Source organism: Passer domesticus, chromosome Z (assembly GCF_036417665.1).
Source record: "Passer domesticus isolate bPasDom1 chromosome Z, bPasDom1.hap1, whole genome shotgun sequence".
Lineage (NCBI taxonomy): Eukaryota > Metazoa > Chordata > Aves > Passeriformes > Passeridae > Passer > Passer domesticus.
The window spans coordinates 28,900,349-28,926,066 of NC_087512.1; the positions used below are offsets into that span (position 1 = coordinate 28,900,349).

General features: G+C 40.8%; 2 protein-coding genes across 4 annotated transcripts; one reads left to right on the plus strand and one right to left on the minus strand.

Moving 5' to 3' along the window:
• The first annotated feature begins 2,379 nt into the window (after window positions 1-2,379).
• Window positions 2,380-11,684, plus strand: CDC37L1 (cell division cycle 37 like 1, HSP90 cochaperone). The gene is made up of 7 exons (XM_064405184.1): window positions 2,380-2,539; window positions 3,793-4,074; window positions 6,397-6,487; window positions 8,439-8,554; window positions 8,838-8,960; window positions 9,845-10,000; window positions 10,949-11,684. The coding sequence occupies exons 1-7, from the start codon at window positions 2,435-2,437 to the stop codon at window positions 11,048-11,050; spliced, it is 975 nt and encodes a 324-aa protein (XP_064261254.1). The 5' UTR covers window positions 2,380-2,434; the 3' UTR covers window positions 11,051-11,684.
• A 3,060-nt stretch (window positions 11,685-14,744) lies between these two features.
• On the minus strand, window positions 14,745-25,306 carry AK3 (adenylate kinase 3). Of its 3 annotated transcripts, XM_064405187.1 has the most exons (6): window positions 25,143-25,250; window positions 23,562-23,704; window positions 20,749-20,868; window positions 17,790-17,962; window positions 16,010-16,128; window positions 14,745-15,095 (listed from the first exon to the last, which is right to left on the minus strand). In XM_064405187.1, exons 2-6 carry the CDS (start codon window positions 23,593-23,595, stop codon window positions 14,972-14,974), a joined length of 570 nt encoding a protein of 189 aa, XP_064261257.1. In that variant the 5' UTR covers window positions 23,596-23,704; window positions 25,143-25,250; the 3' UTR covers window positions 14,745-14,971. The 3 variants fall into 3 exon arrangements, with proteins under 3 accessions (XP_064261257.1, XP_064261255.1, XP_064261258.1); XM_064405185.1 differs by lacking the exon at window positions 23,562-23,704 and having other exon boundaries at window positions 25,143-25,306; XM_064405188.1 differs by lacking the exons at window positions 23,562-23,704; window positions 25,143-25,250 and adding an exon at window positions 22,949-23,543.
• Between the last annotated feature and the right edge of the window lie 412 nt (window positions 25,307-25,718).

The following is a 25,718-nucleotide window of genomic DNA, read 5'->3' on the forward strand; positions in this document are numbered from 1 at the left end:
CATTCCTCTTGTTTTATTAATATTTGCTACTCTTTTTTTTTTTTTTTGAAGGCATCAACATCCTTCAAATGACAGCAGTGTTTTCAGACAATATTTTAGCAATAGTCTTTTTTAAAGAGGGCTGACCTAAACCATGTTTTCTCTAGGAAAATGTGCTACTTCACTGTTTGTCAACACCTACTAACGAAGGTCACAGGCACAAAAAATCCCTAATGTGTAGTAAGACAAAAGATGAACTTTAACAAGACCTACTAACAAGACCTACTTCATGTGAATTGCTTAGCATTAAGTAAACATATAAGAAATTACTCTTTGGAAGTGGGTTATATTTTCCACTTCTGGCCATAACATATTTGTGGGGTTTTATTACATAGAGATCAAAGAGTCATGTGTTCAGAGTTGCATTTGCCTCGGGACAGGGAAAAAGCCTTAAGGAGAATAATACTTTAGTTTCCATGTGTAGTTTTCCTTGTGTCAAGGACAACCAGAGCGGAAAGAGCCATCATGCTACTCAAAGAAAAGCCTCTTGCAAGCCAGATGTAAACAATTTTAGAGAAACACACAGGTAGTAAGAGTAATTTGAAAAACAAGCAAGAAGACTTTGGATCAAATAGATAAGAAATATACTGTTCTGAACTTCTTGCATACCTGTTTTGCAAATGGCTTCAGCATGGGCTTGCTTGTCAGTCGACACAGGCATGCTGTCTTACACCATTTTTAAAAAAGCAGTTTTCAAATACAACATACATTAACATACAGTAAGGTACAGGAAAAACACTGATACTCCTCTTATCATTAGTTCCAGGTGTTTGAGTGAAATGTAACTTGTCCATCATTCATTTAGATCTTCATTTACATCACATGTCTTCCAAACAGACAGAAATCTTAACAGATGATAGTCATGTTATAATTAGGGTATCATATTCATCCCAGATTAATCATATCTGAATCAAAATAACTTCAATTACCCTCATATAGACTATTACTGATACTAGGTAAGAACTGTCCATGTGGGAGATGACCTCTCATTACCACTTATGTCAAAGTTCCAGATCATAAAATCTTAAAGAAATGTGAAGTTCTGTTTGAGTAATGGGCCTAATAATGCATCTTATCATGCTGAGATACATGTGAAACAAGAATAACTTATCACTTGTAAAGAGAAATAAGATTACACCTGAATTACGTCTTATACCAGACTTGAGACATCAGTTTCTATCCCAAGACATACAACAAACCAAAGACACCTTTTCAAAGCACACTTTATGAGACAAGAGAGAAGTAACACGAGGAAGGCATTCATTTTGCCTTTTTGTGTTGATCCAAGATGCACAAACTGAGATATAATTTGGTTTCTCGGCGAGAAACACACCAGGAAACATAACCTTAAGAAAAGGGTACTTCCACATGAAACTCCTTGGTCTAGTCTTAGGCACATGCACCTGTCCAAGTCTGCAGGACCCTATCTCAGAATGGACTCACTGCCCTTTATTACTGGCAATCAAAATGCCAGGTTAAGAGCTATCATTGGGAGTTCTCTCATTCTGTATTTTTGACTTTTATCATCCCGTGTAAGAGGGACTAAATTTCATAGGCCTTAGCATTACACAGAAACATTTGATTACAAGAAAATGATTTACTTAAAAAACTTTTTTTTTCTCTTCTATCTGATGAGAACTGTTGGGACCAACATACTGCCACAGCAGTAATCCCTTTCTTATATAAACAACACACAGCAACAGGTCACCTACCTTTCCATGTAACCTAAAGTTTTCCTGGCGTACTTTTCTTGCAGACTTTACATCTGCAACCTGCAAGGAATCAGCCAGCACCTCCTGTTTGGAGCTAAATAGCCAATCCATGGCTAAGAAAGCAGGGCGACAACGAGGGCACATTTCAGTCTTTACACGGGTGCTATCTCAAAGGTATGGCCTCATTATTCCCAGACGAGAGCCAAACTATTAAAACACGCTAGGCAGCACCGCAGGAGCTCTAGGGCCTGAAGGACCGTATGGACACACAGACACATAGACACACAGACACACACACACGTGGTAGTTCGCCGGCGCCGTGCGGCAGCCTGCAGGAACGTGAGCGGCCTTCCATCGGCACGGAAAAGGCAGGGTCAGGGAAAGGCACGGGGACAGGGGCAGCGGCAGGCCCAGAGACAGCGCCGAGGGCAGGGAGGAGGGCGGACGCACGGGCCCGGGCCGCGGCAGGCCGGCTCAGGGGAGGAGCGGGGGCGGAGGCGGACCGGCGGCAGGGCAGGGCCCGCCCCGCCCCGCCCGCCGCCTTCGCTGCCGCCCCGGGGCGCGCCCGCCGTTCGCTCCGCCCGACGCGCCGAGGGCGGGCGCTGCCGGCCGCGCTGCCATCGGCGGAAGTGTCGCCAGCCCAGTTCCGGCGAACGGGTCGCGCCGCCGGGACGGCAGCGGGCATGGCGCTGTGGCCGCCGCGCTCCCGGGACGGCGGCGCCCCGGAGGAGGAGGACGAGGAGCGGGCGCAGGCTGCCGCCGTCCGCCAGCGCGTGCCGGAGGTGCAGGTACGCCCGTGCCCCGCAGCCCCGGCCCCTCGCGCCGCCTGGAGCGCGGGGTGGGTCGGCGCCGGGCGGCGCGGCCCGCGGAGGGGCGGCGGGAGCGGCGTCACCGTGTCGGGACGGGAGCGCCCGGCGGGGCTCTGGGGGCCCGCGGGCACAGGTGGGGTCAGGCGGGCCGCCCCGGTGAGAGCTCCAGCGCGGGCAGGCGATGCGGAAGGAGCTGGCTTGGAGTTATCCCAGCGTCCCCGTGCCCAAGGAGGCGGTGTGCTTCTCTCTCTGTTGGCCAGGGCGAGGAGGCGATTTATAAACGCGTTGTAAGGAATTCGGTGTGGTCTCGAAAGCAGCTGCCATTACATTACTTTTCCAACGGTGGAATTTTCTTCTTGTTACTGCGGAAATAAAAATGCTATAATTCTCAAACAAAGTTGGGACAATAAGTTTGGTTTACTTGCGTTAAAGTTTCTTTGAGATAGTCTTTCGCAAATTGTCCTTCGTGTGCCCCTGCCAGAGGCTATCAGCACTGCAGATTTCATAACGTGGCAGTGGAAGGCTGAGGAACTAATGCAAATGGATGCATTTTTCTTCCCTCCTGGTGGGAAAGGCTTGTCATATTACTGAGTGTGAATTCTGAGCACACACCTGGAAATAATATAAATAGCGTTGCTTAAGGTGTCCCTTTTCTCTCCCAGCTGTGAGTGGTGACATCCTCAACAGATTTGTTCTTAAGGACCATGTGTTTGTGCTGGGCCTTGGCCACTTTATAACTTAAATACCACTTCCTGTGTCAGTTCAAGAGAAGATGTTGGCCATTTGTTTAGGTACTAATACTGAAATGCAGGCAGCAGCAGTTACTTTACTGTTGTGATCTGACAACATAAGCCCAATACTTTCTTTTCAGAAGTGTATATTCAGAGTATTCTCACACTTGACTGCTGCTAATGTTCCAGAGGGATTAAGATAGCCAGAGGGATTTCAGCTGTCTCAAAAGTATTTTTACAATCTAGAGACTATTACTGATAGCAAGTGATCCATGATTTTGCAAATACACTTAATAAAGTGACTTGAATTGGAAATCTCTTTGTAGAAGACATAGCTATACATTGCCATGCTTCATCACTTCTGCTATTATAATGCTGCATATCTAAGGTGCCTTCCAGGTACATTATTATTAGCTTTGAGATTTAGGCTAGTCTGCTTCTATAGAAACTGTAAATCAACAATTTTCTCTCCATAAATAGCATGTCTGATTTTCTTCACAGACATACAGCCAAGGGATTGAATTAGCCTGCCAAAAAGAAAGAGAGTTTGTGAAGCACTCTGTAGAATGCACATGGAACCTAGCAGAAGCCCAGCAAAAATTTGGTAGTTTAGCACTGCATAATTCAGAATCCTGTGATCAGGAGTCTGCTCAAGCAAGGACTGAAGCTGCTGAGTTGAGATGGAGAGAGGAAGAGTGGAGAAGAAAAGAAGAAGCACTAAACCAGAGGGAACGACAGAATCTATGGAACACAGATCCTGTTAGTAAAGAAGTTTTTAATAAGGTATGACCTACATTGTTGTGCATGGAAGCAAGTGCTAGCCTCTTTTGTTCATTCCGGTTGTTACCAGTCTCTGAGTGTCTTCTGTGTCTTGTACAGCACAAAACCACAATATGTCACTCACCTCTGTGCCTGGGAAGGTCATGGAATAGACCTTTCTAGGAGCTGTGCTCAGGTAGGACCGGGAGGTGATTTGGGACATTCAGCACAGCTGCACCAAGGGCAGGTCCAGCCAGACCAATTCTGTGGCCTTATCAGTGACCTATTATGAGGTGACAGCATCAGTGGATGGGTGAAGGGTTACAGTTGTCATTTATCTGGACTTCTACAAAGCCTTTCATGTCGTCTCCTATGGCATCCTTCTCTCTTAAACTGGAGAGAGATGGATTTGATGAGTGAACTGTTAGGTGGATAAGGAAGTGGTTGGTTGGTGGCATGCAAAGGATAGTGGCCAGTGGCTCAGAGTCCCAATGGACACCAGGGGCCAGTGGTGTCCTTCAGGGGTCTGTAGTGGGACCAGTGTTATTTAATGTCTTCATTAAAATTAAAGGGACAGATGGAGTGCACTCTCAGCAAGTTTGCAGATGATATCAAGCTGAGTGCTGCAGTTATCAGACCTGAGGGAAGCCTTCCAGAGGGACCTGGACATGCTGGAGAAGTGTGTCCATGGGAATCTCATGAGGTTTACTAAATCAAGTGCCACACCTGAGTCAGAGCAATCCCCTGATACCAACACAGGCTGGGGATTAATGGACCAGAGCAGCCCTGCTGAGAAGGGCTCAGGTGCTGGTGGTGACAGGGTGGACATGACCCAGCCATGGGCACTCCCAGCCCAGAGAGCCACACGTGTCCTGGGCTGCATCCAGAGCAGGGTGGGCAGCAGGGCCAGGGAGGGGATTCTGCCCCTCTGCTGCCCTGAGACTCGCCCCCCAAAGCAACACACCCAGTTCTGGGGTCCCCAGTACAAGAAGGACTCCCATTGGAGCAGCTCCAGAGGAGCACTGCAGAGCTGATCAGAGGGCTGGAGCATCTTTCCTATGAGGAAAGGCTGGGAGAGCTGGGGTTGTTCAGCTTGAAGAAGAGAAGGCTCCAGGGAGCCCTAATTTACCTTCATGGAACCTGCCTGTATTTGAAAGGGCCTTATAAGAAAGATGGAGAAAAACACTTTATCACAGGCTGTGCTGACAGGACAAGAGGGAATGGCTTTAAACTGAAAAATAATAGGTTTAGATTGGATATAAGGAAGATGTTTTTATTGTTAGGGTATCAAGACACTGGAACAGATTGCCTAGGGAAGCTGTAGATACCCAATCCCTAGAAGCAGCAGAGGTCAGATTGGATTGGTCTTGGAGTAGCCTAGTCCAGTGGAAAATGTTCTTGCCTGGGCAGGGAGGGTTAAAACTCTGTGGTCTTTAAATGTCCCATCCAACCCAGAATATGAAACTGTTAGTTTGCCTGTAATACTGTCTACTGTAATACAAATTATTTAGCATGAACTTTTTTTAATAGTGGGATCTCATCATTGATTTCACAATTTAATTTCAACAGCTATCATTGACTTTTCAGAGCCGTAAAGTCACAAGCCAGACACAGTCAGGTGATAAATGTAGTTAGCTTTTTATGAAGGGTCCCTTCAGGTGCACAACACACTGAAATACGTGCTGAAAAATGCATTGGAGGTGCACGTGTGAGTGACATAGAGCAACTACAGCTTTGTAAGTATAGCAAATTAGCATAATTGACAAGAATGCCCAATTAGAAACACAGATGTTGAGGTAATTCCCTCACTTGGTTTGACTTTTCTTCTGAAGCCCCTGTTCCTCTCTAGTTCTTTATGAGAGAGTGTTGTCCTTGGTCTCAAAAGAAACTAGATGAGGATTTGAGCTTTTAGGAATGTGTTTTGTTATTCTTGCTAACAAGTGGGTAAAATTCTAGCTATGAATCTATATAGTTATACAATAATAAGTTACAGAGCTACAAATAAACATGAAGAATATATAAAAGCAAAATCAGTTTGGCATCACTATCACATCTCCTAATTTCATTGATTTATCTTATCCAGGCTGCAATGTACATGATTCTCATGACTAACAAATCAGTGAGTTCCTATATGAAAACAGAAGTTTTTCAGAGACTATAAGGAAACTTTGAAATTCTGTTACTACGTGCAACACTTTCTGAAAAAAAACTTGCTCAAATATTATACAACTCTAAACTTAGAACATAGCCATTTAGATAGTAACATATTAATGTATAATAACTCCTTTATATCACTAAACAGTATGTGTGGAGTTTATGTGATAGTACAATCTTTCTCTTCCTCAGAGTTTTATTAATCAAAAAAGAAAAGAAATTGAAGATGAGGCTGTGTCTGAACCACTTATGCAAAAACATGAACAAAAGATAAGACACTTCGGTGAGTCTGTTTTTCCAACATCTTGTGGTTCCTGCAGAATTTGTGTTGGTTTGCTCCTTCTTGTACATAATGAATGCTAATAAATTACCTAAAAAAAGACCTAAATGACAGACTGTTCAGTTCTATTTTATCAGGACTCCAGGGGTATTCCACACCAGTGGGAAAAGGCAGGGACATTCCTGGACACATAAGTCGTGTATATAAAAATGCATGGGTAGTCCATGGCTCTCTCCTTTTTTTAAAGGAGCTTAAGTTAAATGTTTTATTAAATGATTTTCTGTCACCTGTTAATGTATAAGCGTAATGGCTGCTTAAATTGACATGTTTTTTAACACCTACACCAAGAGTATGTATGCTCACAATTGTGTGTTTAAAACTACACTTAGTTATCCTCTAGGTGTCGCTATAGCCCTGTCAAAATTGTTAAACCTGATTGAGCACAAAGCTGATCTTGTACCATAATCTAAAATTTTTATGGTTCTCTGAATTGCCATTCAGGCTGGTTTCATGCTGTAGTATAGTATAGCCATATTTGGAATTCTGGAACAATCAAGAATAAGACTAGATTGGCAGAATTCAGTTGTTCTTACGAAGTTGTTTTTACTAATTTTTTTGGCTTCTGAGGGGTTTAAAGCTGTTTTAAAGAAAGGGCCTTGAGCCCTGTTAGCCTTAGCAAATGTTTCAAGTATCGAGTTATGGCACAACACTGTCAAGAGTATGCAAATAGCTGTAATAGGCACAGGTTCTCTTAAGTATCTTAACTGTTCAGTGTAATGATATTGGAATTAGAAAACATCTCTTCTGCTGTGCATTTCAGCAGGTAAAAAAAGAAGAGGCTATGTTGTAGGCTTCCTAGCTGAGAGTTGGGCAAAATTACTCTTTGTCTAAATTCAAATTAGACTGTTAAAGAAGCAACCTTATTACAGAAGGTAATTTTTTTTATATTTCCTAAGTTCAAAGCCATGTTAGTATTTTAATTTTTGATAAGTGGACATAAGTCCACTGTAGAAAGCCACAGTACATTAATGCCTTCTGAAGTCACTTGTTCCATGCTAGCTGCTGCCAAGGGGCAGTGTGGACTTTGCTATATTGCATGGATCCTCCTCTGGCTTCAAAGCAATGAAGAACTTACACAGAATAACTTGAAAACAGTAAAAAGAAATACCAGTTGCTTTCTCTCTTTCAGCATTTGTTTGCTACAATTAAGATTAGCTCAGGTCATTATCATTGAATTGTCTTTAGCCCAGTTATAATATGTGCTGATGGACGAGTGAAGCTGTACATCTGGTACCCGTTGCCAATAATGACTGTCAGAGATACTTGAAGGATGACTTTAGAAGTGCTATGAGTATTGAGTTCTGATTTTTACATTCAGCTTGTTACCTGAAGGTACTGCCATGATACCACCATTCAAAGTTCTGATTAACTTTCCATTACTGGTGTGGGTTTGTGTTTTGACGTCAAGCTGTTTGTATAAGTAATTTGAATTATCTAAAAATCTAGCAAACTATATATTAGAAGCACTTTAATTTTTGACAGATTACAGGTTCTGTTCTTTGCATTTTTCTATGCAAACATTTAGAGGATTTGTGTTAGAATCACTTAATATAAACCTCTGTCCATAAACTTTCTAAACTATTTGGTGTTGTAACTAACAAATACATACATCACTTTGTTAGATAATTATTAAAAATAAATTATCAGCATTACTAGAAGTGCATGACTGTTATAATCTACTTTTACTATCTTCAAAGACTAATTATGTCTTCTAGTAATGCTCTTTCAGCATTGGTTAGATGCATAAATAAAACCCCCAAATTTAGCTGCATGCTATTATTCTGAGGCTAGTCAATTGCCAAGTTATGTATACTTGCTGTCAATGCAGGTAACTTCCTTGTTGCATTAAAGCATTTATCTGTTTAGAATATCTTAACTGTGTTTCTCTTATTAGGCATGCTGAGCAGATGGGATGATAGTCAAAGGTTTTTGTCTGATCACCCATACCTTGTATGTGAAGAAACATCTAGGTATCTCATGTTGTGGTGTTTTCATCTAGAAGCTGAACAGGTATGAAGATGTTTAAATCTTTGGAAGCACACATTGTCCGATTTGCAGTAGAAAGGTGACCAACTTCATTAGCTGTTTAACTGTTCTTCCAGCCCTTTCTACTTTATTGATAGTGCATTGTCACATTTATGTCTAGATATAGCTAATTGTGAGTCCTCTTGCTTCTGTAAGCATCACTTCACATCTGCTTAGGAATTGGAACAAGAGGAAATTCTGCTGAATTTTAGAAATCTCAGGAAATTTCTTTAAATCAAAACTTCAACTTTTTTTTTCTTTTTTTCAGAAAAGAGCTCTGATGGAGCAAGTAGCACATCAAGCAGTTGTAATGCAGTTTATTATAGAAATTGCCAGAAGCTGCAATGTGGATCCAAGAGGATGTTTTCGTCTCTTTTTCCAAAAAGCCAAAGTAAGTCAGCTTGGGTAATAATGTGAGAAACTCTTGATACGATGGAAGTGTTTTAAAGAGGATTTCTTCCCAACCATGTGAGGCTAAACATAGTTTTTTGATTGATGTAGGCTTATGGGAAAGTGTTTTGATAGCAATTATTTTCTAGACAGAATACTTTATTATAATTCTGGTTCTGCAAATGAAAGCTTAGTGGATTTTGCTTGTTGTAGGTGGAAAGCAAGATGCAGCAGGGGCAGAACAGGTGTGTTACAGAAAAGTAATAACTAAATAACAACAGCAAACACCAGTTTTAAACTGGTCTGACTATTGGCTAATAAATGTTTTCAAAGTGTAGTTATATATTGTCAAAACTTCCCCATTTCATCTGCCGCTTATAGTGAGGCAGCTATATAAATAGTGTCCCTTTCTCATGATTGAAATAGGACAATGCAGAGCTTTGCAGGAAAAAGGTGGGAAAACTGAAACTGTGATTTGCTGTAGACTGTGTTCAGTTGTTCAAAACTCTTAATAGATCTTAATAATGCCTAAACAAGAGTAGTTAAAATGTGAGTTAGTTTGTGCTTTACTTTTGACCAAAGGGCTACAACAAGCACCTGTTGTAAGGATACCTTCTGAGTTGGAATAACTTGCAGGCTAAAACTGGATTTAGTTTACATGTTCTCAGATAAATCAGCTACTTAGGCATATAAATGCTACAGATTGTCTTAAAAAGAAATCTGCGTGAAACGTAATTTTAAATTGACTAACATTATTCCTGAGTTGTTCATAGTTGTTATTCCCCAAAAGGTCATTACTACATGGATTTCTTTCAGCACTGTGTAAGCTTACAATTCAAAAGTATATGTGGCTACAGAACAAATATTTAATTTTTCTCTTTGCAGACAGGAGAAGGCTACTTTGAGGCCTTTAAAAATGAACTTGAGGCATTCAAGACAAGAGTGAGAATCTGGTCACAGTCACATGGCTTCCAAACTATGTTACTCCATGATCTCAATGTCAATCCTGGTTGTGTGGGAGAGTGGACATCTTTTTTACAGGTAGGTTTATTATTTCCAAAATTTAATTTAACTGAAGCAGGACTAGATACTACCTAGAGAAGTTGTACCTTTCTGAGATATAAAGAGGATTATTTCTTGAATTGCTAATGCTTGGGATATATCATGCAGTGCTATTAATACACAAGGCATTTATGGGCTTTATTTTTACTTGCTGGAATTCACAGTATCAGCATAAGGTCAAAAGTATATGTTTGTTCATTGCCTTTACATTTTCATGCCTAAAATAAACACTGCATGATAAAACTGATCAGATTGTAGAGCTGTATTCCCAGTCATCACCACAAGCAGTATAAAGTCGTGGGATCAGTCAAGTAAGTTACAGAATCACAGAATGGTTTGAGTTGGAGCGGAGCCTAAAGATCATCTAGTTCCAAACTCCCTGCCATGGCAGGGACACCTCTCATAGGCCAGACAGCCCCATCCAGTCTGGCCATGAACACTGCCAGGGACCCTGCAGCTTCTCTGGGCAAGAGAAGTCAAGTCTAAGGAAAGTCTCCCTTAGTGATAAAAGGGTATAGTTAGGTGTTTTTTGCAGTTCCAGTTATGGCCACGTTTTAGAATGAAGAAATAACTTAAAAGATTGTCAAAAATTATGTATTAGGAAAGGAGTCACAATTGAAAGTACTTGTTTGAAAAAAAATTGATTAAAGTACCTCTCAGAGGTAGATCAAACAGCTGAATTTTATATAAATGTGCAGTTAGGTGCTAGAAATATTAATACCAAATACAAGCTAGCAAATTTTAAAAATTCTTGACACAGTGACATAATACTGGTTGATGATGTTTTCAGACCTTACTTCCTTTCTATTGTAAATTTGTCTCATCATGAGATGGCCAATGCAAACAGTCTTTGTTTCTCTCTCTCTGTTTCTCCCTCTATCTATACAATTACAGAGCATTAAACTGTTAATTTTTCATCTGTTGCAGAACACAGGAGATCTACAAGGTTCCATAAACACAGATGACTGCAGTTTCAACTCTGTGATACAAAGAGATGAAGAAGAATCCAAAATGATGGACACATTATAGTGCTTCTAAGACTGAGGCAAAGTACTCTTTTTTCTTTTTTTCTTTTTTTTTTTTTTTTTTTCCCAAAGAAGCAAACACGGCTATTTTCTTGACACTTATTTTTCTGGGTACTGCACTTTATTTTTCGTGTCGGATTTTTGTTGGTTTTGTTTGATTTGGGGGGGAGGGACTTTGAAGGGTGGGTAATTAAGAAAAAAAAAGTAATATTGTTTGAAATGTGCTGCTAGGTTTTTAGTTGTCCTTGAAGAGCAGGGTTCTTATATTGCCGAATGTGAAACTGGATGTGTTTTCTGCTACTAACCTTGCCTTTCATGACTTTAGAAATTAAACATCTGCACAAATACAATGTTTACAAGAAGCAGCAGATTCATGGTAGAATCTGCTATTGTCTTACTACAGATGTGGATATGTTTTACTCTGAATATTGGAGATTGCAACTGTATTCATGCTACTTTGCTGACAGTATAAGCTCTCAAATTTGGTTATCACTAATAGCAATAAATCAGTATCTGGTATCAGTATTTCTGATCTGAATGGATTAGATTAAAACACTGGCTTTCTACCTCTACTAAGGGGATCTAAATGTTATATTGTACTTTCATTAAACATAACTTGGTTTAATCCTAAAACATAAGCAACACTTGTCTACAAATGAGTGCTGGGTTGTATGATTTCTGGGAGTCTGATTCTCTTCTTGTTCATCAGGCTAACTTCAGATTATTTTTTTAAAACCAAGTCTTGTTATGGTTAAAGTAATTGAGGAAGGGAATTTATACAAGGCTTAGGCTAAGACCTCAGTTTAAACAAAAAGCTTTGTTATAAGTCATCTAGGATGAGGTATCATACATTGTTTGAAAGTTACTTTATATGCTACTCAACCAAAGCGGGTTTCTGACATTGTCAACTCAAACATTAAGTGGAAAAGCATTAAAAACCTCTTGTTTAAGAAGCTGGAAATCCAAAGACATTTTCTAAAAAGAACCTTGCACTCCAAAACTCTACTGTGCTTTTCTAACTTGCTGCTATTACAGCAGGTCTGTCTATAAAAATGTGTACTGTAATTGGAAGACTAGCAAAGACAGCATATGCCTCAGGTAATGGTATCCATACATATTCTTCATCCATTACTGAATTGTTCTGTTTTTATGTAGGTTTGGAAGGCATATTGATTTCAGAAGTTCAGTGGTCATAGCCTACCTCCAGTTTTTAGTTCATGCAGAATAGCCACTGGCAATGCCACGGGCTGAGGCAGAGTGGCTGCAAAGCCACTTTTACCCACAGGAGAAGGACCTGGGGCTGCTGCTGACAGTGACTGACTGTGAGCCCAGGTGGCCAAGAAGGCCAGTGGCAGCTTGGCCTGTACCAGCAACAGTGTGGTGAGCAGGGCAGGGCTTGTCCCAGTATACTCAGCATGGGTGAGGCTGCACTTCAGATCCTGTGTTCAGTTTTGGGCCCTTTACTCCAGAAGGACATGGAGCATGTCCAGGGAGGGACAATGGAGTTGGTGAAGAGTCTGGAGCACAAGTCCTATGAGGAGCAGCTGATTGAGTTGGCCCTGTTCAGGCTGGAGAAGAGGAGGTGGGGTTTGGCCTCTTCTCCCAGCTAAGAAGTAACAGGACAAGATGAAATGGCCTCAAGCTGTGCCCAGGGCGGTTTGGGTTGAACATCAGGAGGACTTCCTTCACTGAAAGGATTGTCAAGCGTTGGAATGGACTGCCCATGGAAGTGCTGGAGTCACCATCTGTGGAAGTATTTAAGAAATGACACCTAGTGCTATGAGTTATTTGGCAGGGTAGTGACAGTTGGAGGTTACACTCAATGATCTTGGAAATCTTTTCCAACTTTAATGATTCTGTGATTCTGTGAAATAGAATCCAGTAATTTTCAGTTTTGCCTACAGCCAAGATATGCAAAAGTCTAAGTCTGAAGAATATACTGAGTATATTCTATATAGAGTATCCTGCAGAGTGTTATGCAACAGCATAATCTGCAATGCAATAGCAGATACACTCATAGAGATAGCTTTCCATATGACTTCTGCTCTCTAGTCTTTTGCAAACAGACTGAAGGTAAAAGACCAAGGAGCAGTTCTGTCCCACATGCAAATTTGAGATAAAAATACAAATTTCTACTGCATCTACTGCAATTTGACAGATACTCCAGGAAACGGTAAGTAAACACTGCCTCCTCCTTAATAATTAGTTAAATATTAAGGGAAACTTAAAGGAAAACAAGTAACTTCAGGTTGTTTTTTAACTGAATGTTATATGCAAGGGTATTAAGGGCAATGTAGCACAGTGACTTGCTACCTTTAGCACTGGAGCCATTGATCTAACAACCTATTACACAGCAGAAGTTATTTTTTAAGTTTCTAAGGGGGTAAAACTGGATGGTGCAGAAATAAGTGTCAAGTAATGAGGAGATTCCTCCCCCCTCCTCCTGGTTCACTGAAATTTATGTATCCTGGTGAAAAAAAAAATTGGCTGTTTTTTATTGAAATCAAAATGTAAGAATACAAGCAGCTAATCAGGGTTTCTTGCTGTAATATGTAGACATTTCCTCAAGAGGACAGTATAAATGGTCAACCTTCTTAACAAGCTTTCTTTAAATGAAAGGAAAACTGATTGTAGTGGGAGATGCTGCTTATATTGTTCATTTATAGTAAGGCAGAAACTTCACAAATTCTACAACAACTATCTCTTTTTAGGCTCAAATTTAGACTCTCAAGACTCATAAAGCTAAAATTGGATATGCAGATGCAGTCCAAGATGTGTCAACACCCCAGCTCTGTAGTTGTTTACAGTCACTGCTAAGGGAGATTGGAACCTGCATTACTAGGACACAGCTACTTCAGACATTACCTATACAGAGTTTGTTCCTCAGATTTTGCTGACTCTTGAAACTTCCACTCTGAACATTAAAAAGGGCTGGGAGGAGTCACTGAAAAATAGCAGTGTCTGCCGTCCCTGGACTGTTAAAAAGTGTGGACTGTGGAAGTTTGTATTTCCAGTCATCTAGTGAATTAACACAAGAGATGGTCAGAGACAAAAGCCTCATGAAAACCAGTTGCTACAATAAAAATTGCTACAGTAATATGCCACACTTAATATTTTGACCACTGGCATCAGTGAGCACTTATTTTCAAAGATAGTAGAAAAGACATTCACTGGTCAAGATCGTCTAGTTACAGGTTTACCAGATTACACAATCTGTTCAGTACCTACTATCTTTTTACTGATAAAGTCTTGCAGGGTCCCACAAAGACAGAGGCTTTACCAAATGTGTTACACATCATTGAAACTCCCATGCCTGCAAAATAGTTGCTCTGAGGGCAGAAATATAATACTTGCTTAGATAATTTGCCCTGGTACTAAGTGTAATTTATGGTGAGCGAAATCAAGTCACATCTGTGTAAGCAAACAAGAAGCTAACCTTCCATAAGATCAGTTTCCATACACAAGAGCTCTGGTCTGAAATGGCTATTTGCAGACCAGTAGTCATTGTTCACAGCTGCTGGCTAGCTCCAGCTAGGCACACGTTCAGGGAGTGTGGTTGCATGTTCTTGTCATTGCTTCATTTACTGACTGAGTAAATCAGTCAATGTGCTTTCTAATTAAGCTGTACTCTGAAATGTATTTCCTTCATCAGTCAATATTGCAAATGTGTTCCAAATAAGAGACACAAGAGTACTGGCTTTTGTTAAAGACAGTTACTGTATTTTTAAAATTAGGTATATTTAATATAAAAAATACAGCATTGAAGTGCTAACCACAGGCAACAAAATTTTACCATAGTGTAAGTTAAGGACAGCATTAGACTTAATTTGATAAGTCTGGTAGACTACTTGGACAAATCCTTGATTGCAGAATCTCATGTATTCGGGAGTGAGCTATGACAGATGAGCAGAAGTTTGATCTATATTCACCTGGGGTTGGCAGCATCTTTCTGGCTCACATCTGGCAACTTGGTTTGAAGGAAAGCATAGATATGTGGCCAGATCTTATTCGTTTCTGTTCCAGAAAAGGATTTCAATAACCCTTTTTTCCTAAGGGAGAAAAAGAAGAAAGCATTACAGAATGTCAAATTGTTTAACTGTTCCAAAATCTCCACCTCACTTGAAGGTTACCCCGGCAGGAATGTGAAAATATACATGTGATGTAACACCAAGAAAGCTGTAGCATTGGAAATGCAGGCTGGACATCGATTTCTGCTCAACAGTCCTGGAAAAGTACAATGAATGGTGGTGAATATGGACATACAGAAAGGACAATCATTGATGTTCTCAGAATCTGATTTCTTTCAGAATCTAACAAGGTAAAACTAGAGCTCTACATGGTGACCTACTACATATCTATATATTGGCACTATGATACTTGCAGCTTTACATTAAAAGAATCATTGTGTATAATTTTGACTCTTAAAAGAACTAGTAATTTATTTCCACTCCACAATGCAAATGACAATTCTGAATTAGCTACTTTTTCCTAAAGAGTCTTGCTAGATGGGTCCAGTCACAGTCCTGTTCTTAGAACAGCCACATTTAAATCCTCATTAACAGTGTCTGTATTTGTGTATTGCTTCTTGACTCCTTGCACTTACTAGAAGAGTTTCTGCTTATACATCCAGAAAAAAAAATATTGTAAATTCTTGCAAAAAAAGGAACTGTTACCTCCACCCAGTAGAGCTGTTGTTGCTCATAACAGTACTATGATGTATTGAATAATGCACAGTATTCTTTATGAAGCTAAATGTGGCCGGCTGCAGTGACAGGTTATTTTACTACACAGGTTCCAGAAGGTCTCATGCAACCCTGGAAAGTCATACTCATTCTGCTGAAAGCTACACAGCTACTCCCACCACACTCACTGTTGTGGTATTCTGTGGCGGCGAGATCTGTTCCTCGCTATGCTGATGCACACTCAGATTTTGGAATGTCGAAGAACAGATTTTACTACTTACCGATAATATTCTAGAACAGGTTTTGTTTGTGCATCATAAGCCTGAAGCCTCTTGCTCACAGTGTCTGGCTTGTCATCATCACGCTGAACAAGCGGCTCACCAGTGATGTCATCAATGCCCTAATCATGGTTAAAAGCAAATACCAGAGTATACTTCTGACTTCTCTTTAAGCATGCTTTATATAATTTTCTATTTAAATTATGATCAATTTCCCCTTAATCAGGGTGTAGATTTCTGCTTATAAAGAGAGGATGCTGCCTGTGTTCTTGTCTGGAGTGTAAGTTGTTGACTTTCCAGTAAAAGAGTGTCAGTTTAAAATATTTTCTCAGTATTGCCAATGAATATTAGATCATAGTAACTTGACTAATTTGTCTTCTGGAACATTCATAGAATATGATGAATATGAAGACAAAACTTTCACCTGCGAGGGAAAACAATACTGTTGGTAATACATTCCTGTATAACAGGAAATAAGAGACCAAGTGGACCTTCATTTGACAGTAATAAAATGAGCAACGGAGTTAATGGCCCTTTGATTTTAAATTGCAAAATGGAAGAGTTTTCATTTAACAACAGCAGTACAAAAAAATGGCAGAAGAGTCAGCTGAAGCTTTCCCTACAGAGGTAGGGACCTAATGTGTGAACTTTTGTTTCTACTAAGTAAGTAAGCATTTTGCAGGTCTATTAAGATAATAGAGACAACTGTATTTCCCCTGTTTACCTCTACTCAATGTTTTCAATTTAAGTATTGCAGTCCACTGTGTTGTGGTAAGTCTGTTAATTAGTGAAAGGTAAGACAGATCCTAAATAGCAAAGCTCTGGCAGCTAAAGCCTACTCTGGTAAGTCTGAGAATTCTCTGTTCCATCTTGCCTGTGCTCTCCAGCAACTGAAAATAACCATGATTTTAAACACCTTGTTTTAAACAAAACAAAGGCAATATTTTCAGTTGCTCACTTCCATTGCTTACCTGGTATTTCAAGCTGGCCTCTTTTCCTGCAACACTGAAATACAAAAACTATAGGACCTGCTGTGCTTCTGATGTAAATTAATAGAGCTTCAAGGCTGTTGTGATGCCACAACAGCTAAGTTATTTAGAGTTAAGAATGAAATAGTTATATCTGAGTTGCACTAAAGCAAATCGTTCTTGAAAAAATTTTAAGGTAACAACATACACTCTTTCAAGCTCTTCTTTAGGATATCTCAAGTCATAAAAATCTGTTGAAAATTAATCTGTTGAAAAGCTTCCCTGACTTGAAGGTTTCTACATCCAGTTTTGCAGTACAGCAGCTCTTTCCTTGAAAACACCCATCATGGTTAAATATAAACACCGGGAAAGCATTAAGTGGATTCCTCTGACTAGTGGCTTGGTCTTTCCTCTATATAAAGCATGACTCCTCTGGAGGAAGGAAAAGAAATCTGCGTTTTGAACTGTACAGGCTGTAAACAGGCTAAGACCATGCCCAGATTGTGTGCCAGTGCACGAGGCAGACAGTATTCCAGATCAGTGAACAGCTTTAACAAGCGCTTACAAAACACCATGATGTTCTGCTCTGCAGAGACAAATACATTGTCCGACAGCTTGAGGTTCTACAAGGTCACTAACATACCCTCATACCAGCATGGTCTTACCAGAAAGATTCTGTGCTCCCAAGAAATGAGATGAGCATTTTTGTTCTGAGCTGCTGTGTTTTGAAACGCATTATGCAAACAATATTTTACTGCAGCTAGTAAATGCAGTGCAGTACTTATTTAGTGCCAACACCAATGCCGATTGCTTACCTGCACTTTGGGAGGACTGAATTCAAGATTGTAGACTCTGCCACTGGCAGGGTGGATCCAGCGTGCTGTAAGCCGACACTTTATGGTCTCAAATGGCACGTCTAGGTTGATCACAGTGTCTATGTGACATTCTTTATCGAGGGCTTCTGCCTGAGCAACTGTTCTGGGAAAACCTTTTTAAAGGAAACAACTTGATAAAATTCTGAAAGCAGAGTTGTAGCGAAGATTACCTGGATTGAGTCATTAAAGAAAATAATTGTTACACAGCAAAAAAACGCCACAAAAAGCATTGTCATGTTCTATAAAGATAGAAGAGACATCAGATTGTCCAATATTTTTCAGTGTGTCATGGCATTTTAACTTTAAAGCCTTTCAGCTTTTATTTCTTCATTTCAGCTAATCATCTTCCCAAAAGTGCAACAAATAAATGCAAAAATACCCTATATTCATTTGTACACCACGTATCACTACACTGAATAAAAGCACTGTATATGCATTTGGAATAATAAAAGCTCCAATGAAAAGTTTCCCTCAGAACAACCTAGAACCATTTGTGATATATCTTACTTTCACTGCTGTGTAAATCTGGCTTAAGGTGATGGCCATTACAAACCTGTTTTATTCAGTTGCAGTAAGCCAAATCTGTTTATCAGAGGCATTACAGGATTTAGACAGTTTCTATAAGTTTTAGTGTATCAAACTGCCCTCAGATGTGTTAACTGTGAGAACACTTCAGGCTCATCAGGAACCTGTCTGTTCAAAGATGCTGCATTTTGCCCCGTGAACTCTGTGGCTCCCTATTCTATGCCTTAAACTATTAGATGTTTAGTGGAACTTAGGATGGGTGCACTGGGAACAAAGAACAAGAAAGCAAACATCTCCACAAAGAATTTGAAATAAAAAATTAAGCACAAGACCTTCAGTGGTCAAATTGCTGCCTATATTCACTGGAACAGTTCCTTTCCTCAGAAAGCTCTAGAATAGTCTCATTTTCTTCAGTAGCTTGCATCATACTGTACAAGTAAACTTCTTCATAAAGGCAAGTGCCAACAGGCACAAACTTAAGAAATTCTTGCATAATGTTGATCTGTCCTTTGCGTGAGTAAGGAAAAACATTACAAAAAGACAGAGTTGATTAACTCAGACCAAGTCTTGTGCATTAAGTCTCCTGCACCCGACTTGCATCACAGTCATGAGCTGCCCTCATCCTATTTCTCACACATTCACATTATCTCATGAAAGTGCTTCTTAATGTTAAGAGCAGAGTAAGAGCTAGGTGTTCAACACTGCTGTTGAACACTGTTCAGGAATTGCTGTTCTTTCTTACTATTAGCAGCCACCATGTTTCTACATTATGGAGCTGAAAAGTGAGTTTGCTTGGGACTGAGTAATGAGAAAATTCCTCAACAAATCGAACTGCCTTTAGAAAAGCATTTCATTGAATTTGAACTCACATTTTCTACATAGTGTTCTCTCTATACAGAAAAGGATCTGCAAGAGGTGATGAATTAGAAAGAGTCCAGGAACACAGAGAAAATGCTCTGGATTATACCCACAGACAGATATAACTCAGACTGCTACATCTGCTATGACTAGAAGCCACCAACCTATTGTAAAGCAGTAGATGGGTGTTTGGCTAAGTGAACGTACAAGTGGTTCAGCAACTCTGGTTTGAGCTAACTGACCCCATCTATTTGTTCTGCATTGCAGTTACCAAACTTAAGATTTTGGGTTAATATATTTCAACAGAACAGTGTTGTTCCTGTGAAGCCCATTATGCCAGACCTATCCCTAGTGTAATTCAGTGGGTCTCATTACAAATGCTGATACAGACAAAATTTCTGCTGCAAAAGTTTAAAGGCAGCAGCCCATTAACATGCAGCAGAAATTGATTTATTCTCTTATGGTCTTGACATAATTCTGCTGAGAGCTGCCAGTGGGCACAGCTGTACTGCTACACATCCAGATCTACAATACTGGGACCTGAAACTAAAGGAAAAAAAAAAAAAAAACAACAATATCTGCCATTATTTGCTTTATGGTTTAGGTTTCATTGTACTGTTCACTGTGGCACTGTGGGAATAAAGCCTTTCTCTCAGGAAGGAACCCAACTGTGACTAAAGCCATCAGAACACATCACTGTACATAGGAACAACTATATAAATATAATAAAGTGCTCAGGGACAGAGGCCACTGTGGATTTTTCACTCGCTCCAAATAGCCACACCAATAAATTTTTTTGTTTTATCTATTGAGACAGGTTGTGACTAGAGTCTGAAAAAACATGCATCCAGCCTAGATACTATTTTTGTGCTGGGCATCCAACTGTACTCCCATGGGCTGGAATAACAAGAGTCATCCAGTTCATGAAGACAGCAGGAAATGCATTTTCTCTCTAGCAAGAATGCTGAAGCAATACGCTTACCCAGCAGAACTGCAAAACAGTTCACTCTGGAGAACAGAACCAAACAGCAAATGAAGGAGACCTCTTAGGGCAATTGAGCAATACTTTTGATTACACTCCACACTGCTGCAGTACTTTTCCACACTTACCTTGTTACTGTATCACATTTCTACCTTGCTATTTAAATAATTCCAAAGCCTCATCCTTCAAAAGTTTTCCATACCCCAAGAACTTTAATAAGAAAATACTTTAAAAAGTAAACTTCTCACTGCCTGTTTTAATGGGGATATACCATATGAATTATCATAAAAAATATCAGAATTGCCAGTTTTTTAATTTTTCTGGAGTGTTGAACTCCCTTTTTAACATGAATTAAATATCCCTGTAATGTTCTGAAGGCAGGGTACACCCAAAGCATTTGTCAGCCAAAGAAACTGGGGCAGACTATCTGCTGAAAGTTTCACAACAAGCTGCCTACCAGCAACCACAGCAGTCCCAAGTTTTCCAGAGCAGATTTTCTCTCCATATGTAGTGATATCCAACATGATAACTTACCATCCAATAGCCAGTTGTACTGGTCTAGACCTTTTATCTCATTCAGCATTAGTTGTGTCATGATGTGATCTGGAATAAGCTGCCCTTGGTCAATGTAGGACTTGGCAAGGATTCCCACTTCTGCAAAAGTGAAAGTTGCAGCATTACACTATCTCTGACCTCCAGCAAATGAGAAAAAGCCCACAAGCCTGCAAAAAAATAGTTTTGATTGGGATGATGAAGAAAAGTTGTAAACAAGACAGACACCGTGCTTGCCAAAATTAAAAAATATCCAGATGATCAACTAGGATCTGACCATACAAATATGTATCAGATTAATTAGATCCACGTGTAGGGCAAAACACACTTCTATCCTCACACCCTTTGAATAAAGTTACTAGTATGTATTTGAAATATGAAGTTCCAAAAACTAAAATGAGGACAGGCCATTAGCTAAGAGTCTTCAAAATAAGAAATAGAAAGGATGCAAATTTATTAAGATATCAGCACTCAGACTTCCTGAAAAAAAAAAAGTTTATTTTCTTAGCTTAGTGGCTAGTTATTAACTACACTTTGTTTTATCTATTGAGACAGGTTGTGACTAGAGTCTGAAAAAACATGCATCCAGCCTAGATACTATTTTTGTGCTGGGCATCATTACAAACACTTAGGCTTCATTACAAACATAAATGCCTGTGGCAGTCTACAGTGGGACACGCTTGCCAGGTATGTATTTTTATGATTACTAGAGTTGCAAGAGGGTTTATAGATATTGTACACTATTTATGGGAGTACACAGACACTAGTATTTTCCCATGGAACTGACTAACCACTAGTACCAGTCATGTATTCCACTGGCTCACTAAAATTCCATCCATGCATTGTTGTTGCAGCTATGACACTATGCTCCTACATAGCAGGCAGTAGCATGCTGTAGTTCACCCAAATCATAGGTATAGCCACGAAGAAATTCAGTTGCCTGGGTTCCATCCTGGGAACAAAGTTTCCATATCTTTCATTTATAAAATAATTACCCAGTAAGTAACCCAGAATTGCAGCTAGACTGGTTTTACTGTGGGTCTGCAGAAGCCTTTACTTGCAACCAGTTAAGATCTAGTACAGAAAACTAAAGAGAGAATGGGATGGACTGACATACCCACACAGACATGACCACTTTCAGCAGAAAGCAATGACAAATGCCAGTCCCTTCACTCAGTGCATGATAATGTGCAACAGGACAGGCCCTTCAGATGAGGCAACTGAAAAGCAGTACATGCCCTCAAATAATGCAAATAGTAGCTTTGGTGATGAGAAAAAACCATTGTAATAAAAGAACAATTTCCCCTTACTGCCTGTTCACATCTGTAGTCAGGCTTTGAAAAGTACAAAGACCATTTAGAAATAGGCACTGTGCACCTTGGCCAGACTTCAAAACATGCTCACTATATGGAAAAGAGTCAGACTGTGGTGCCTGAGTCCTCCAGCACATCACAAACTAGAAAGAAGGTGACTGTCTCTCTGTGTACAAGAGACTGTTTTTTTCCCTACCTCCCTCCTTCAGATCTTTTTTTATTATTCTAGCGTGCTTTGAACTATGTACCCTGAAAAAGCAGGTTGGGAGAAGAAATAAATCATGTCTACATAGTTTAACGTGTATTTGATGCTTGGCTCTGCTACTGATTTATGTTGCAGCATTGCTCTGGCCACAATGATCTAAAAATATTTGCAAGACAAGGTTCACAGGGAACAATTCTAACTTACTTTGGAAAGATTCATGAGTTTTTGGGCCCAGAAAGGTTTATAATATGGCAAGCTATAATTAGACCAACAGAACTTGAAAAATGCTGCCTTATGCCCCCCTCTACAGAACTCAGGTAATTTAGAAAATCACTATTACAGAGGGAAAAAAATAGGCAGAACCATACCCAAATAGTCATATATTAGGACAGAAAGTTGATACACTAGCTCAGAGGTTTGTTTTTTTTTTCCCACTCCTGCTGTTGGGAGTGGGATTTCGTAGGGTTTTGTAGGTTTTATTTAGTTCTGGGTTTTTTCAGGTTGGGTCTGAAACCACCTGGATTTCAGAATTACAGGTAACAAAGGTTTCTTTCCTTTGTAGGTGATGACAGGTATCCATGCTCCATGGTTTTACAAAGGATCGTCAGCACATTCTAACCACATTACAGCAATCAAGCTCTAGCCATAACCAGACAGTAATTACCTTAGCATTAGAGAGGTGGTCACAGACTCTCCACTGTCCAGAAGAACACGATAATAACTGCAGAACGATGACACTCATCTTCAACAGGACTTTTCAACCATGTCCATTTTCACAAGACAGCAAATAGAAAATTTGCACCATATAACTACTGTTAGCTATATCTAATTTTCTAAGGGCTTTAACTGCCCATCTTAGCATTACTCATTTCCCAAGGAACTGGAAATTGCATGATTCTTCAATTGTCATCAAAACTCATAGATCTTTGCCTTGACTGAATTTGTCTAGGCTGTCTGAGTTGCCTCTCAGTTCTTCTCCTATTTTCAGTGTACTACCTAGTCCTCCTACCTCATACTTCATCTCAGCCCTATGGGAACCATTTCTGAAACTAGTGACTGACTTTCAATGAAATTGCAGTAGAGTTCCATCTGGGTTTACTAGTGAATGAGAAACTCTGTAGCAGATTCTGGTAAATTCTGCTGTAGCTAATTTAGAGCAAACTTAACCTCCTAAGCTGTCCACTGACTTCTTTCCTTATATTCTGGATTTTTATGTGCCTGCTAAACTTCCATTTAATGTTTGCTGTCCTTCACAGTCATTCTTCAGTCCAACCTACCTAGAATTCTTTGCATAATCACTTCTCTCTCCATCACTTCAGGTTCCCACCTCAATTCAAGCAATATGACATTTCCACTTGGAATTTCCTCTTCTCACACAACCTTTTGCACGATTCTGGTGCTCTATGGTCTTGCACAAAACCTAAAGTATTTAGTAAACATTGTAAACCTCAAAACACTTGGTAAAATAACATTTCCTTCATTTTCTTGGAATGGCTACCCACCACATCTTACACTGAAAGTTCATAACAGAACAGTTTTGTGACCCTCTGTAAATGAAAGCATGATTGTGCAACTAAATAGAAATAGCATGAATATGATCAGGTCTGTCTACGCAGGTAGCGTAGCAAATTCTTAACTTACAGTATCTACAATATCAACTATAGGAAAGTCAGTCACTGTACCGAAGCCATTATCCTCACCAAGTAAACAAAATCTGTGTGAAGATGTGGGAATCACATCACAACTGCTTCACCTTCAAACATGCTTATGAGTATTCCAAAACTAAGACTGCCAGTTACCTAGGCATAATACTACAGTGATACTTACAAGTGAATGGAATATTCTACAGCTTGATGTTGCTGGAAATAATAATACTCTCACTTCATCCCGTGCAGCCTGAGATGGTTCTTACTTGGTTTTTCACCCCACCATATAGAAAAGCAGATGTGTAAGTCAGGAGGGAACCTTCCATCATTGCAGAAATCCACCAGAGAGAGGGACTGTGGTATCTCGACTGAGGCCAGAGGCCAAGCTAGAACTGTTCAGCAAGAATAATTTGTATATTTACCTAGTATAAGCATCACTGTATGTAAACACAGACCATGCTGAAACCTAAGCATGATATGAACTCATAAGACAATAATAATTTTAAAATCTATGCATTTTGAAAATTTTGCACATTGCTTTTTTTTTAAAGGACCACTATGTTATGCCTGCTAGCTCAGGACTAGGTGTAATTTTGGAATAGCTGTTAACAATTCCAGGTACTCCTAGCCATCAAATGAATATCCAAAAAAGTCTGATTGCCCAAAACCCCTCCTCTTGCCCTGCCTGTTAAAAGACGTGAATATTTTTCTCTTTTAAGATGCTTCCAGCTGGAGAAACCATGAGAAACTATCAGAACGATTAGAAACACGTACAAAAACTACCGGGTGCTTACAAAAGGCACCCAAGACAAGGAAGCAATGAGCTGTAACAACACAACGAAAACAGGATAACCTTCATGAAGAGGCTGGCAAGTGACAGCGTATGGAGGACCCACGGCTGCAGATGACGAGGCCCACTTCGGTGGCCTCTGGCCTCCAGAAGCGCCGTGTGAAGTCACCCAGCCTCTGCCTGCGCGGGGGGGCACACGGAGTAGGACTGGCGAGCAGAGACCCCATTAACGGAGCGCCCCGCTTCTGGCAGGGAAGGAGCGGGGCTGGGGGCAGGAATGTGAGCTGTGAGCGCGTGTCCCTTCCCGGAGCGGAGCTGTGTCACGCGGGAGCTCCCGCGGGGCTGCGTGGGGACCGATCCCGCGGCACAGGGAGGGGCAGCAGGAGGGGTCGTCGCAGCCGCGCACGCGTCCCCATGCCCACCTGTCTTCCTCTGCATGTTGTCCCTCAGCAGGTCGCCGCTGGAGAGGTGCTTCACGCCGAAGTGCTTGATGATCCGAGCGGAGACGGTGCCTTTCCCGGAGCCCGGCGGGCCCATGATGACGGCGCGCAGCAGCGGCGGCACCCCCATGCTGCCCGCGCTGCTCCTGCCGCGGGCGCGCCGGGAGCGCCGGGAGCGCCGCCTTCCTTCCCGGGAGCGCCGCCTTCCTTCCCGGGAGCGCCGCCTTCCTTCCCGGGAGCGCCGCCTCGCACCGCCGCGAGCCCGGGCCGGTCCTCCCGGGAGCAGCAGCGGCGGCTTCTCCGGCTGTCAATCAGGGGCAGGAAGGAAAGATCCTTTACGTAAGTGCACGGGGGGAGGGAGGGAAAAATTAATAACGATAATAAAAATATAAATGAAGCAAATTGCGTCTTAGAACGTCGCATCAGACCGCATTTAGGCATCACTGTTCAAACCGGCCATGACCAGCTTCCCCGCACCCCAGGAGGCGCATTTTGGCTGCTCCCTAAGCCGTCAGCCCCTGCCCCTCTCAGACACAGAATCAAAGAGTCGTTTGGTCT